Source organism: Acartia tonsa, chromosome 7 (assembly GCF_053477335.1).
Source record: "Acartia tonsa isolate MP-2025a chromosome 7, ASM5347733v1, whole genome shotgun sequence".
Taxonomy (NCBI): Eukaryota; Metazoa; Arthropoda; class Copepoda; order Calanoida; family Acartiidae; genus Acartia; species Acartia tonsa.
In genome coordinates this window covers 17,827,073-17,841,947 of record NC_137266.1, presented here as the reverse complement: position 1 = coordinate 17,841,947, position 14,875 = coordinate 17,827,073, and the positions used below count along the sequence as shown (strand labels likewise).

Below are 14,875 nucleotides of genomic sequence, written 5' to 3'. Positions count from 1 at the left end.
AAAGTTATTTTCTTCCAAAATCGGGATTATTTAATTAAAAAGTTAATAATAAAGAAGAAAATATGTTACACAATAAATGATAGACAAAATTACATACCCCATCTATAGAGCGCGCAAATACATCAAAAAAGGTTAAAAGCAAAGCACTAAAAGTGCAGAAAGGTTTTAAATGTAGTTTTTATTTGTTAGTATACATGTTATTGTGCATGTTGTATATGTTTTGTGTTCGTGTCTATTTATACGGATTATTGGATGGCAGATACTCAATAGTCTGAAAATGTACACAAGCTTAAAAAGTACTAGGATAAATATGTTCTAATAAAATATTGCCTATCAAATTTGCATGAATATTTGGCTATAAAAATATCCTTTTTTTATACATTTCAGTAAATCTAAACACGAAGACAAACATATACAGATAAGTAATGAAAACAATGTCTTCGATTATTACCATGTACTATATGCTTTAGAACATGGTACTATCCTAAGAAGCGTAGAAACACAAAATGATTATAAAGTTAATAAAGTCTAAAATTTTCATACAAATTTATGGACATTAATAAAAAATTTAGAATAGTATGAATTATTATTTTTCTTCCTATATTTTGTACATGTACATCCTTGTTAATATCTAAAACTCCGCATGTCTGTTCATCTTAGGCAAAAGAAATGGTGTTTGTAAGTGTGCAGAGTAGGTATTCATACAAAATAACTCAAACTTTTTAACCCAGCACACTTTTATTTCAAGAAGCTTTTATAGTAAGCTATATTGGACTACATTAACTTATTATGTACATACCAATAATGAAAATTTTGGCCAAAGTTTACTGTTTTGACCGCCAATCTAATGTGTAAAAAGATGCACCAAAGCTGCACTTAAGAATGTTAATCTAGGGATCAAAAGAAATCATTTTACCACGCCGTTCAAAACAGGGCTCAGCAGCGGCAGAAACATCCAACCGCATTTTTTTTGGAAACGGACCAATGTTTGACAGCCGCAAAATGTCAAATCTGCAGCCGATTCACACTTTTCAAATAAGCATCTGTCGTTACCAAACGTGAACAAGACAATTTTCTTTGCAGCCGAATAGAAGTTATTTTATTACTATTTGATTCTCAGCCGCAACCGAGTCACTTTTGCAGTGGTCGGCGGCCGATTCCTGGTTCACTACGCCATGCAAGGTTATTCAGGAAAAGGTCAATCAACCCATGACAATTTTTAGTGTATTCAAACTTTTCAAGTCAAGGCTTAAAGTCTTTAATGTATATACTTGCTAAGATAGGATAAATTCAAGACTGATTTATTAAATTTTACCTTTTAGTTATTTCTAAGTTTATAAATAGCGCAGCTTCTCTATAACTACTTAATTTGTCCGTACGTCTAGCAGGCAAGTGTTGCATATGAATTATCATAGCCTTTAAACTGTTATATTAGAATATTTTCTTTAAGTTCAATTACAGTTTACTGTTATTTTCCCGTCTAAAATAAATTTCCTGTACACATAAGTAATATACACTGTAAAAAGAACCAAATAGGTTCAGCGGTAAGCGAGATCCTTTGAACACACATAAACAGATATCCTGTTACTTTTATATAATGATTTTTAAAAAGCATATAATGTTCTTATCTTAATATAATCAGCATTACCTTTATATAATGGGTAATTATTTAACAATATATGATGAACCTTTCTTATTTTCATATTAACAAAAAGGTCACTTAATGTTGAAAAAATTGCTTGAATGTTCTTACTTTTCCCAATAAAAGACTTAAACGTGTAAAAAATGGTATCGTAAATTCAATCAAAATACAAGTAATTTGTATTTTTAAAAAATGATTTCATACTTTTTTAATACAAAGTAGGGAGGTAAAAATACAAGAATAAAAGAACAAATATGATTTTGTCCATAAGAAGCACAGCTACAATAAGCCAACATTCTTGTATTCAAACTATTATAAATTTAAAAAGCCGATAACATGCAGAAGTAGACTGCATAAAAAACTGTATTCTTATATATTTTCAATGTGTTATGTTTTGACGCACTATTAGTTATGTAAAAAGTAAAGACACATAAAGTCAAAGAAGACCTTTTTACCAATGATCCATTTCTTTATTCAAAGCACAACATTTCCTATCTGCCTTGGGCCTAATCCTTAAAAAAAATCATACCAACAGACTGGATAAGATATTCGTTCATTAGAACAAAATATTTAGACTGTAAATTATGCTAGTATCCAAAGTTTAATAGACACTTTCTTTCATTTGTTAGCTTTAAAACGTATACTTTTCTTCAATCTTGATTGGTTAGTACTAGCTAAAAGTGACTTTTTCACCGATAATCTTCTTTATTTATTTTTATTTATCGTTTTGAGAACCAATTTTGAAGTATCGATCTTAAAAATCAATTAATGCAATAATAATACCCTTTGCAAAATACCCCCTCATTCATATTCAACATTTCAAATCAAATCACAATTTGCATACATTGGTCGGGCGAATCACACAGGGAAAAAGATTAGGTAATTCATAAAAGATATAGATGTCAGTACGGTAAGATCTTAGGAAATACAGGACTAATACGTTTACAATTTTGGTGAATTATTTATTATCAAGCAAAATTAAAAATATTTAAGCTTAAACAGGGACCTTAATGAAATTCAAATGGATACACATCCCCATTAATGATAAACAAAATAACTCATTCTGTGGAATAAAATTATTTGTTGATCATTTAAGACTCTACTAGATTGGAACAAATCAATTAAAATTCAAAAAAGATTGCTTGAATAGTTATAAAACTTTAGGTACCAATGTAATTTACAGTGCAATGTTCCCTACCTTCCTGGACCCCAAGTTTAAGATAGAAGATATTTGTTTCTAGTATTAATACTTATTTCGATATGCTGATGATATTTTGCTGAAAAGTTTACAGACTTTTTCTCCCTGATTCTTTTCTCTGCTATCAAAATACAATCTCACTCCCTAAGCCTTCTAAATCGAACATGGGTGCCAATCACATAAATTTTCCCACTATTTATAATTTCCTTACATTTTATATTTAGCAAAGAATCGAATTAAATCTATATTCTTTTTATTTCTAATTTTTGGATTGAAGCTACTCTTAGACTATACATCATCTTAAACAGAGGAATACCGTTTTGGATAGATTTGTATTCCTATCTATTTCAAATAAAAAAATAAAAGTTTGCAACCAAAAAAAACGGCACATCTTTTTACAGTCTCGGTTAGCATTTATGCAATCATAAACGGATAAAGAGATAGTCATAAAAAAACGTAATCCCCCCATAATACATATATCTCTTCCTACTATAAGCTTACAGGTTTAGCTTTAATATGCTTAAATACTATGCAGACAATTCAATTTCTTGCTTATGTTTTTTTATTAAAGGGTATTTCATTAAGAGTTTTGTGATATTGAGACCAGTGGTATTCGTAAGGGCTAGTGCAAACACCTCTCCTAAGAAAGATATAGGAAAAATTATATTAACCCTTTACCAACCCTTAGGTGAATCACTTTGCAAGCTTACTATTTAGACTAATTTTGTTATTTTGAAAATTAATGGGAAAATATATTTTGCATGTAACTCTTTTAAGAAAACAAAATTTGTTTTTTTACTATCAATTTTCGATTAAACATTGACATAATTTTATGAAAACTTACAATTTCCATTTAGAACATTGAAAAACGAAGATCCATATTTTATACTTTGAATTGAACTAACCACTATCTTTTTTCAAATCTACTTATATTAATGTAGTTGAAAAGCAGTATAAAGAAGCGTATAGAATCAATATTATTTATGTGTATGATACACTAAACAGGAATCCTAATAGGGCGTTTAAAACTAGGCTTTGGACGATTTTTTAAGAATTAACAAAAGAAAAGACAATATTGCCCAATATTGGTTCGATATGGTTACTAGAAAGTAGATAGAAAAGGTTTTTAAGATTCACTTTCTGACTTTTCTAAAATATATTTTGCTTGGAAACCCCAAATTTATTTTTTAAATATCCAATGAATATATCTTTCTTTTTGTAGCTACCAGTAAGTAAAAATATATATTTTTTTTAGTAATCTCAACCCTAGTTTTAAAGTATATTATTTAATCAAATAGGCACCTATTGTATGCTACTACATAATCTTACTTGTAATGAAAGGACATTCTAACATATAAATTTATTTGTTGAACTGTTTTGATCAATGGGTTTATAAAAGGAACAAATATTTTTTTTTTGTATATGATGGGTTTCATATGTTTTAGGCTGGAATAAAATGAGGGATTTCAAAGTTTGATAGGGGTAAAACCCCCTATACACCGACCCTTGGACGTCTATGCCAATAATAAAAGTTAATATAAAATTAGGGTACTTTCTACTGTCTGTCTGGCTGTCCAAGTCACTTATATGTGAAATACATGAAATACTTTTTGAAATCAAAATATTCAATTTCATTTGTGATTAAAATTCTTTATATGCGCTTGATGCGATCATAAATCTCCTTGGTTAGGTATGAATCAACTTTAAAAGGCTTTTTTTCAGCTTTTTAGGTTGCTTTTATAGTGCCAAAAAAAGTAGGGTGTCTTTTTAGTGCCAACATATCCAAAACATACAAACACACACACACACACCAACACACACACTGACCTTTAACTACTATTATTGAAAAAGTACACATATATACAGACATACCCTCACTTGCTTTAATTGATTTATTATTCTTTATTAAAAAAGTATAAAAGTTTTTAAGGCGCAGCTACTCTTTTACTATTATATTTAGTTGCTTATAGTTGTAAAATATCAATCTTATACTTTAAAATCATGAATAAAGCAATTAAAACAAGAAAGATAATGAAAGCAATTTCAAAAGCCAAAAAAAGTTTCAAATAGCCTTCGTTTCCAAAAAATGACCCAATTGCCCTATATGGTAATAAAATACGCATGTACTATGCTTGAACTTGAATTTAAAACTTTTCAAAGTATCCTGGCTAAATGTCAAGAGCGTATAAGTACTGTGCCTCAGAAATAAAGTAATATACAATTAAATCTAGGAACATTTAAAGTAATTTTTGAACATTTAATACTAGAGACGTGAAATATTGTTAGCGCCTAAAAATAGATATTAAAGCAAAGCGGTATACCTTGTTTTTTAAACAGGCACATTAACTAAAATAGAATATTTGATACTTCGAGACAAAGCTCGTACAATTAAAGGGTTGGTTGTCTGTCTAATGTTTGTAGTTTACTTAATATACAGTAACATTTGTTCAGTCAGAAAATTTGAAATAAAATTGACCTACCCCAAACTCTCTGATAATTGTAAAATATCTGAGTTACTCACTATGATGAAATCAGGGAGGAAAAGAGCAACAGCATTAAATTAATCTACCTCCCCTTCTTTACCCCAAAAATCACGCGTGAGACAGGATGAAAACTAGCAAGGGTTTGTGGGAACATTGGACGGGTACTCAAAGTTTTATAATTGTTATTCCTTGGCTTAATATTTTTGTGTACTTTTATTGTATTGTGTTTATTAGGTTTAAGTCTAGAAGTATCTAAACATTTAAATCTTAATCTGCAAAAGAGGTAATTTTGTTTATCATCATTTGGGTTAATACAAATATCCCTGTATCCATGATATGCAACAGTGGGCAAAATTAATTCATCAAGTTATCCACGGGACCCGCAAGGGTGGGGTTCATAAAAGGGAAGAAAGGGTCATACTAATACATTTATAAATATGTACGTAAGGTCATGGAATGGGATAATTTTTCTCAAAAACAATTACTAGACACACGTTGTCGTCAGAGAAATTTAGTAAAAGTGACGGTATTTTTCTTATTTATTGATTCATTTTAAGTCCCAACAAAATAACATAAAGCAATTATTACCACTCCAGGTAGTTGTCTGTATTATACATAATACTTATACATTTTTGGGATATAGTCCCTTTCGTGGCAACGCCTCTTAAGAGGCGTTTCGTCTTATTTTCACAGTAGCTTTTCTCCTATTTCTAGCCCCTGCGGGGCATTCAGATAAATTAACCTAATCTAACCTAAAATCAAAAGCTATTGTGAAAATTCGACGAAACGCCCCTTAAGAGGCTTTGCCACGAAAGGGACTATACCCTGTTTTTTTATCTGACTTATTCGTTCTTTTTTCAGATATCTTTCCCTGTGAACGAGAAGTTTATGTTGAAGCAGGAGTATATTATTAAAGTCTTAATCAACCCTACCTATAAAAATTTATGAATATATTAACATGGTATATTATAGAACTATCAAATTTGTTATTACAACTTTATTGATCACAATTATAGCTTTATTCACAAGGTTGACAAGGATAATTATATCCATAAGAAGCATCAACAAGCTAAAAATTTTCTTGTGAAGAGTAAAGTTATATGCAGTAAAAATAAAGTACTTTTTAGTCATTTTGTTATAACTTGTAAAAGGAAATCTAAAATCTTAAGATCATGTTAACTAAGCAAAAAATTCTTTAAAAGTATCAATGTAATTAGATGTCACATATAAAGATAAAGACATAATATAGGGAAAGCACAATGGATGACGAATTGAAACATCACTCCAATTCTATACTGCAAAAAATTAAGAATAAGACTGAATTGTAGAGTACCCTAATTTAATATAAATTTAGTTATATATTTAGTAACGATATCTATATGTTATAGAAAAATAATGAGGGATTCCATGATTTCTTAGAAATATGGTCTTTTTTTAACATATAGTAATATGATTATCTCACTCTTATAGCTCAGGATATAATAACCAATACCAGGACTGTGCATTTTAGATTTATTGTTTGATAGGTCTTTTTTTTTCTCAACTGGATGTGTTTAAGCATATATCAATGTATGTCCTGGACAATTTTAGAAACTGAACGATAATTGCTCCAGAATCTTCAGGGAATCTTTCTTTTGGTACTGTTTTGGTTTTAGGCTATTTAAAAAAAGATGATAACCACCCCATTCCAACCTATTCCAATTCTGTAAACTTCAACCTTGGGCATCTAGTACAAGACTTTAAGCTAAAGTATTAAAAAAAAATTTAATAATTATTCTAAGGAAAGTCCTTCTAACGAATTTTGAAAATAAAACAATTACTGAAAAAGTCGACTAGACAGTCACTTCGTGAAAGCCATTTCGTGTGGAGCTCTACTTGGTTAGTAAATTAGTAGTGCTTCAAAGTTAAAAACATGATTTTAATTTCGATTTCAATTGTCCTCAAGTCAAGAAGCATTACATTTTTGCTAGATATTTCAGTTATATTATAACAGTATTTGTTTCCACATTTGTATAAAAAGAACACAATTTTGTTTATATAATTTTTGTTTTGCTGTTTAAAATATATATATTTTATGCTATTTTGTAGGACCACAAATAAATAGAGTTGTTAACATACTCAAAGAAGATTTATTGCCCATTTTGAGACACATACATATCTTTATCATGTAATCTATTTTTAAGGATAACCTTTCTTATTCTTTTCAAAATTGATAGTTATAGTGTAACTGTTTTAAGTTTAAAGTGCTTTGTACTTTTAGGTATAAGTTAACAAGATTTGAAGAAAAAAAAAATTAAGTTTATACTTTTGTAAAATCAATCAATCTTATTTACAACAACAAAAAAAATTGGATCAAATTCTAAAATTTTTGTTTTAAAAATGTTTCATACATTAAGTTTGGATAATTATATAAGGTTATACCTTTATTAAATCGTTTATTTATAAATAAATAGGTGTTAATAAAAAGAAGAATTTATTAATCATTGTTTTCTTCCCTAAATATATTATTTTCTTACACAATGGTGAATATGTTTTTTATATAAATTACTCCTTGGTTTAAGTGGTCAGAAAACTATTTTTTAACTTTAATGTATTAGATTTTAAAGCTTGAAGAAGCATGTATCAAATTTGGGCGTTGGTTTTAACTTTTAATCCTTACAAATCATAAGCTCTCCTTAAACACAAACACAGCCATACACACCAGGGAGGGAGTGGACATTGAGCTTTTTATTACACTAGTCCCTAAAGTCTTATAATGATGTTTTCTTATTCTTTGACTAAACGACTTGAACTATTATAGAATTTAATTGGTTGGCTCATTAAGTTAAACGTCCAAAATCTCTAATCAATAATTGTAATCTTATTGAATGAGTGATTTTGTGTATCATCATTGCAGATGTACATCAATTTATCGTCCATTGTCTTATCCCTTTAGATCCCTGGAATTAAACAATACACCAACAAGTAAAGCTTAAAATAATTTCAAAACTGTTTCATTTGACTTTTGATGATTTTCGTAGAACTCAATCTAATAGAGTGATATGAGTAATAGTATATTTGTAAGTAATCATATATCAAGGAAATAAAGCAATAAGAAAAATGTATAGTTGCTGCGCTACTAGCAGACAAATATATATACAGATATGCATAGTATATCCAGTAAATCACACTGTTATATAATAATACTAGAGTTGGCTCGATATAATTATCTCCCTATTGGCTAGTTTTCTATATGCATATCTATTTCTCAATAAATCTATTTTCCTCACCCGGCATTACTATCTAAAAGAAAGTAAATATTTAATAATTTAAATGATTTTTAAAAGATTTTTTTAAATTATATTTTTTTCTTTACATTACCATCACCAAAGGGTTAATGATGATGATTACAATTTTAGTTTAATATTTGAACACACAAAATGTCGCCACAATCGAATTCTTTTAAAACCTAGTTTTCTTAAATTTATCATATTATAAATTTAAATTTTCTTTTTTATGATTAGAAATTAAATACATCAATATAAGGTAAATAGCAACATGAAATGAAAAAAATGAATTTATTTTTAATAAAGTAAAATAATGGGTCTTATCGTTCTGGGCAATGAGAGTTTATTATGGATTATTGGAGCACTATGAGTTTTAATCATATATTCCTTGGAAAACTTGAGCTCGTTTATAGACATTTATTTCCTATATAGATCTGACATGGATCTTGAAGCAATTAAGCAGGCCGTTTTGTACATGTTAGAAATTGGAAGATTTCATTAAATAAAAGTAATCGCAAATATACTTAGTAAATAATATCAATGTTAGAATAAATGAAAAGGCAAAATAAAATAAAAATAATTTAGGACTTTATTTATTTAAACAGATGTAGGTTTCTAAATAAAAATGTATTAATTTGCTAAACTATCTCCATACTATATTCTACTATATATACTATCCTAACTAGTTATTTCTTCAATAGGTTGAGGTCAGGAAAGTAGCCTAAAACCACCCTAAGTAACTTATAAAGCTTCCTTAAAAAGTACAACCCATGTGAAACTATTTTAATATATTACGGGATATTTTGGCAATACTTTTACCCCTGAAACTAATGTATCGTCTCTCCTCCCTAAATAATTATCTTTGATTGAGCACACTTTGCCCTGACGTACCATGGTTTCTAGAATTATTTACAGCATTGTTTGCAGTATAATACTTATTTTAACAGCATATTAATGTACTGTTATACCAGAAATACAAATAACTTTAAGAATAAACCATTTGCGTAGTTCATATTTTGGTTCACACGTATGTGTACTACATAGGCCTAGTTTGGTTCAAAATCTTATATTTGTTTTTATTTGAAATTACAAAAGAATTTCTATGGTCATAGTCTTCATTTAAAAAAAAAAACCTAATCGATTTGAATGATAGATTTAGTCTTAAAATACTACAAAAACCTAACCTCTGCAGTTTATCATATTTGTGCTTTTAAAACTAATTTTCAATTGTAAGATTGATGTAAAACAAACTATCAAAATACTTCTTTTATTATGTAAATTTCTCATAATATCATGACTTGGAAATTATGTAAAATCCTCTAAAATGTATCCACCCTACTAAGTAATTCATCTTGAAGTGGATATAACATTACTCCTTCTGTTCATTTATAATAATACATATACAATATATATCCTATTATATAAAGTAGTAAGCCTTTATTGTCTGTCCCGAAGGATCTCGCTAACCGCTAAACCGATATTGTTCTCCTTTACAGTGAAGCTTCTTATAGGTCCTTGGAAGGTTTTTAACTAATTTTGGAGAGGTTGTCTTCACCCCCTCCATCCAAAAAATATTTTTTTAACTCTTTTTGAAACTTAAATTTAAAATGGGATAAGGTCCCCCTCCTACCAGTGCCCCTAGAGGCTTCTAGGGGCGTAGCCGCTAGTACATACATAGTTTACTAGGCGTGTATAAATATTCATGACAATATAACTATTCATAGATACATGGAATCTAAAACTTACTGAGCCTTTAAAAATACAATTAAAACCTAACCGAAAATATTATTATGAAAAAAGGCTTAAAAGCAGAATGGAAAAGAGTAAAAAATAACTACAAAAAAACATAGTAATTAAAAACGAGAAAAAGATAGATAGGGAGAGGGAGAGAGAGACAGACAGAGAGAGATAGAGAGAGAGAGAGAGAGAGAGAGAGAGAGAGAGAGAGAGAGAGAGAGAGAGAGAGAGAGAGAGAGAGAGAGAGAGAGAGAGAGAGAGAGAGAGATAGATACAGAGAGAGAGAGAGATACAGAGAGAGACAGAGACAGAGAGAGAGACAGAGACAGAGAGAGACAGAGACAGGGAGAGGGGGAGAGAAAGAGAGAGAGAGAGAGAGAGAGAGAGATAGAGAGATAGAGAGATAGAGAGAGAGAGAGAGAGAGAGAGAGAGAGAGAGAGAGAGAGAGAGAGAGAGAGAGAGAGAAAGAGAGAGAGAGAGAGAGAGCTAGAGCGAGAGAGAGAAAGAGAGAGAGAAAGAGAGAGAGAGAGAGAGAGAGAGAGGGAGAGAGTGGGAAAGAAAGATAGATTGTCTATGTGTATGAGAGAGAGAAATAAAGATATAGTATGACCATTTATATGAATTGATTGTATCCATATAAGCCTAAACTTTGGCAATAGAAAACAATCAGTAGACACCAAACAGTTTAAGTGGATTTCCTTATTTAATTCAAGCATAGTTACATACAAGTTGGAAACAAAAACAGTATACTTTTTTTGATATTAATGATAGTTTTAGCAAATCAAAATACACCGAATTGATTTAAAACAAGGTATTTTGTCTTAATCAAGTATTTTATTCAAAATGATTGACAGAAAAGTTAGAGACAAAATAGATTAACCTAGAAAATAAAACTGCTTAAGGTAAAGAACCAACTTAAATACTTTTAACATTTGTTTTTTAACTTTTAAATATCTTACAAAAACTCCTTGATTCATTTCTTGCACTATGCACACACATCTCAATAAAATAAATCTTCTTTTAAACATAAGTGATCTGAAGCTTCTCTAAAATTAAGTTTGTCCGTCGTATTATGTCTACGTCCTCTACAATAAAAGACAAGCATTATTTTCTTGGCTGCTTCTAAAGAAAGCTGTCTCAAATTTATTGAAACGATTCATATGACAATATCTATTATAAATCTTACTCAACTCTTGAAATAGAATTAGCAAATGACAATTTGAATAATCACCTTAACAAATGATCAGATGTTAAATTTTTTTGGTACTTTTTGGGAAAAAATATTTTTAGCCTGAAAGAAAGGTCATTAATAATAAAATCGCAGAATCTATTTTTATTATCTTGACTTCAAATCTATTAATTAGGCAACACACACTATTAAAAACAAGGATATACAAATCCACGAAAAAATGATAATATGCAGTAATTTCTTCCCAATACTATATCTGAGCTTCCATAAGAAAAAATTTACAAATTGTAACTTAAGAAATGTTAAAGATTTATCCATTAACATACCAAGAACAATTAATTTTATCATAAATCAAAGGTAGATAAATGTTCTAATTTATCATAGACATTAGTTGAACATTGGGAGGAAAAAAAGATTTCAAGTTCATTGTCCTCTCCCTCTCTAAATTTAGTCCATCAAACTCTCAGACATGAATTGAATGATTGAGTAGCTGCACTTCTCCTAAATATCCAAACATTTATATGTATGATCCAATATAAGCATTAGGTTCAGTCATGATTAGAGCAGCCGACAATGAAAACAAGTTAGACCGCTAGAAGTACCCCTCATACAATAGATGTCAGGATTTAGATATTTAATTATGAGTATAGACATAGCCTTCTGTTTAATTGTCTAATTTTAGTAATTTTCACGAAAGGATATACCAATAGAATATTAATTTATAAAGAATATCAATTGGCGTTACATTTTTTAGTATAGGTACATTAGTAGAATTAGTATATTTTAGTAAATTAGTACTCTATTACACATATATTATCTATTGTTTGTGCTTTGCTTAATTTAACCAATCATAAATTCTCAGCTACCTATCCAAGTAAGCTCATAATTGGCTTAGTAGGCGGAGAGTTTCTTTAAAAGTCGTTTGTTTGCATTTTAAATAGGATTTTAACATTTAATTCAGGGATTTTAAGGGATAAAACGATTGACGATAAATTGATGTTCAACACCAATTATGATAAACAAATTCATCCCTTTTGTATATAAAAGCAACCCCCTGCAAAATTCATTTAAACCTTTTTCAAACAATGTTTAGTTTTTCTCTAATAGGCCTTATTATCGATCAAAATCAAGTTTTTTACAACTCCTATAAATAAATTTTATTGTCCAACATTTTCAGCTATTAATGATTTTAATGGAATAAAAATCAATAAATTAGGCTTTCCACAACAAGTTTCTAATCTGTACTGTCAAAAGTAAGCTTTAATTTGATAGATCAATAAAAGTTTTGCTTTTAAATTTAATTAATTGAGTTAAGCCCCACTTTGGAGAGGATTAAAGTTTTATATTTGATAGAGGAAATATTTTTTAAAAATAAATAAGCCGCCAAACTTCACAAAGTAAACTAGATATTTTTATGAATATCAAACACTTTTAGTGTCATAGCATTTAACGAAATTATCAATACTAAAGAAATGTAGGTACTTTCTTCCAAATCACTTGTTGAGCACTAAACCTCCCACCCTTTTCTTTTCAATAAACTGAATATAAGTTGGCGGAGTTTTTTTTCAATGTCTAACTCGTCAAGGGGGTGGGCCTAACCCTGCGGGGATAACCAGTACCCAATATAACCTAACCATCCTAATCTAGAGTAATAAACAAGCAAATGAAATGAAAAAATACCCTCACACCATTATTTCCAATTATTTTAAAGAAAACGGGGTTGGGGAGGGTATTTGTTCTCAACAAGATACTTAGAGGGAAAACGTCTAAATGTTATGTCTCAGATGAACAATAGGCCCAAAATAAAAGTACTACAGACTGGCTTCGCTTATTACTTCCTATTGTCCGATGAACAATATTGTAGAGAAGCTTCGCATTAATATAAATTAATATTTTAATATATTTTACATGTAAATAAAGTTTATATTTAATTTTAGATATTGAAAAGGAAAGTTTCCCTGAAAAGTAAAAACTTACCTGTGGAAATTGAAAGTAAAATAACCGCAACAAAACCGAGGGAATGGGCTATCCCAGGGCTAGCTCTCAAAGTATTCGTCATTTTGGGGATATTTTTTTGATGATAATTCAATCACGTACTTTTTTTCTTGTTTTTCACTTTTTAAATTTACTTCAAGTAATATATATGGAGGATTTAAAATTGATAAAATGGGAATATATTATAATGAGTTATATATTTTCATTCATTATATCTTGTTAATCACCATCTAAACTAAAACAATGTGTGCTCCAATATTTGTTGAGTGTAGGTCTGTACAGCATGGTTTAATAAACATACAAGGGGACAAGCATACAGGCATCCATCACATATTCACATTTTTGAAAAAAAGAATCTGAAAATAAAATTAAATTCATAAAGGCAAACTATAAATAATAACTATTTAAGAAGCATGGATCTTTAGGGATAAGACAATTGACGATAAATTTACATACATCCGCAATGAGGATACACAAAATTAACCCTACAGTAGAGGAAAATTATTGGTTGAAAAGTTCTTTTTTCTCCAACTGGTAAATCTAAAAATTTCTTATGACTTTCTGTTTTATAAGAAGGAGACAAAATAGACTTTTAGAGCGCATATTCTTCATCTAATTTAATATATTTATGTAAAATAACATTGATTATAAGAAATTAAAGTTAAAATTTAGAAAAATACATTATTTAAAGAAAACTGTTATAAATCTAAAATATTACAATTTTTCAAAAGCTTAATAGAGCATCATTAATTAGGTCTAGTTTAAATATGAAATCATTAATTAACAATAGCGTTCATTTTACACTGGATATCAGTAAGAAGGGACGTACATATACAAGCAGAGAATTAAAAATTAAACTCTTGCATGAAGTAACAAATACTATATCAAAATAAACATTGAATTGTCACCCAGAAAATGTTAAAAAAAACATTGAAGAGATAGATTTTTTACAGTCTATTTATAAAAAAAAGGTTTTTTGTAAATCAAAAAAATCAATAAGGGAATACTTTAGTAATCCTATAATTCCTATCAGAAACATTAAATGATGGACGAATAAAATTGTAGCTGGGAGCTGCGGCCGACTATAAAGACTTTAAAATGTTGAATTAGATTTCAGTTTTTTATCATCTTGGGTAGATTAACTTCTTAAAAAGTTAATTGGGGAATTAAGAATTTCATAACTTTGGCATACTGCTTTTAAACCGTCTTCACATTGTAACTATCTCTGTAAAAATATAAAGCTGCCTGGCCGAGTTTGTAAGAAAGCATTAATTAGCACCAGTTGATATCTGCTAGGATATCATGATTAAGTGCGTGTGAGCCTATATTTAGACTTGTAACAGTGCTTTCACCTTCAGGCTAGA

At 29.2% G+C, this 14,875-nt stretch overlaps 1 protein-coding gene across 2 annotated transcripts in view; it reads right to left on the bottom strand.

Moving 5' to 3' along the window:
- The window catches only part of Cda5 (Chitin deacetylase-like 5), a 166,838-nt gene extending 152,975 nt beyond the window's left edge, over nucleotides 1-13,863 (bottom strand). For both annotated transcript variants that reach the window (XM_080167747.1, XM_080167748.1), the window contains exon 1: nucleotides 13,494-13,863. In XM_080167747.1, the coding sequence (XP_080023873.1) occupies nucleotides 13,494-13,575 (82 nt within the window). In that variant the 5' untranslated portion in view covers nucleotides 13,576-13,863. The remainder of the gene's footprint in view (nucleotides 1-13,493) is intronic.
- Nucleotides 13,864-14,875: the final 1,012 nt, after the last annotated feature.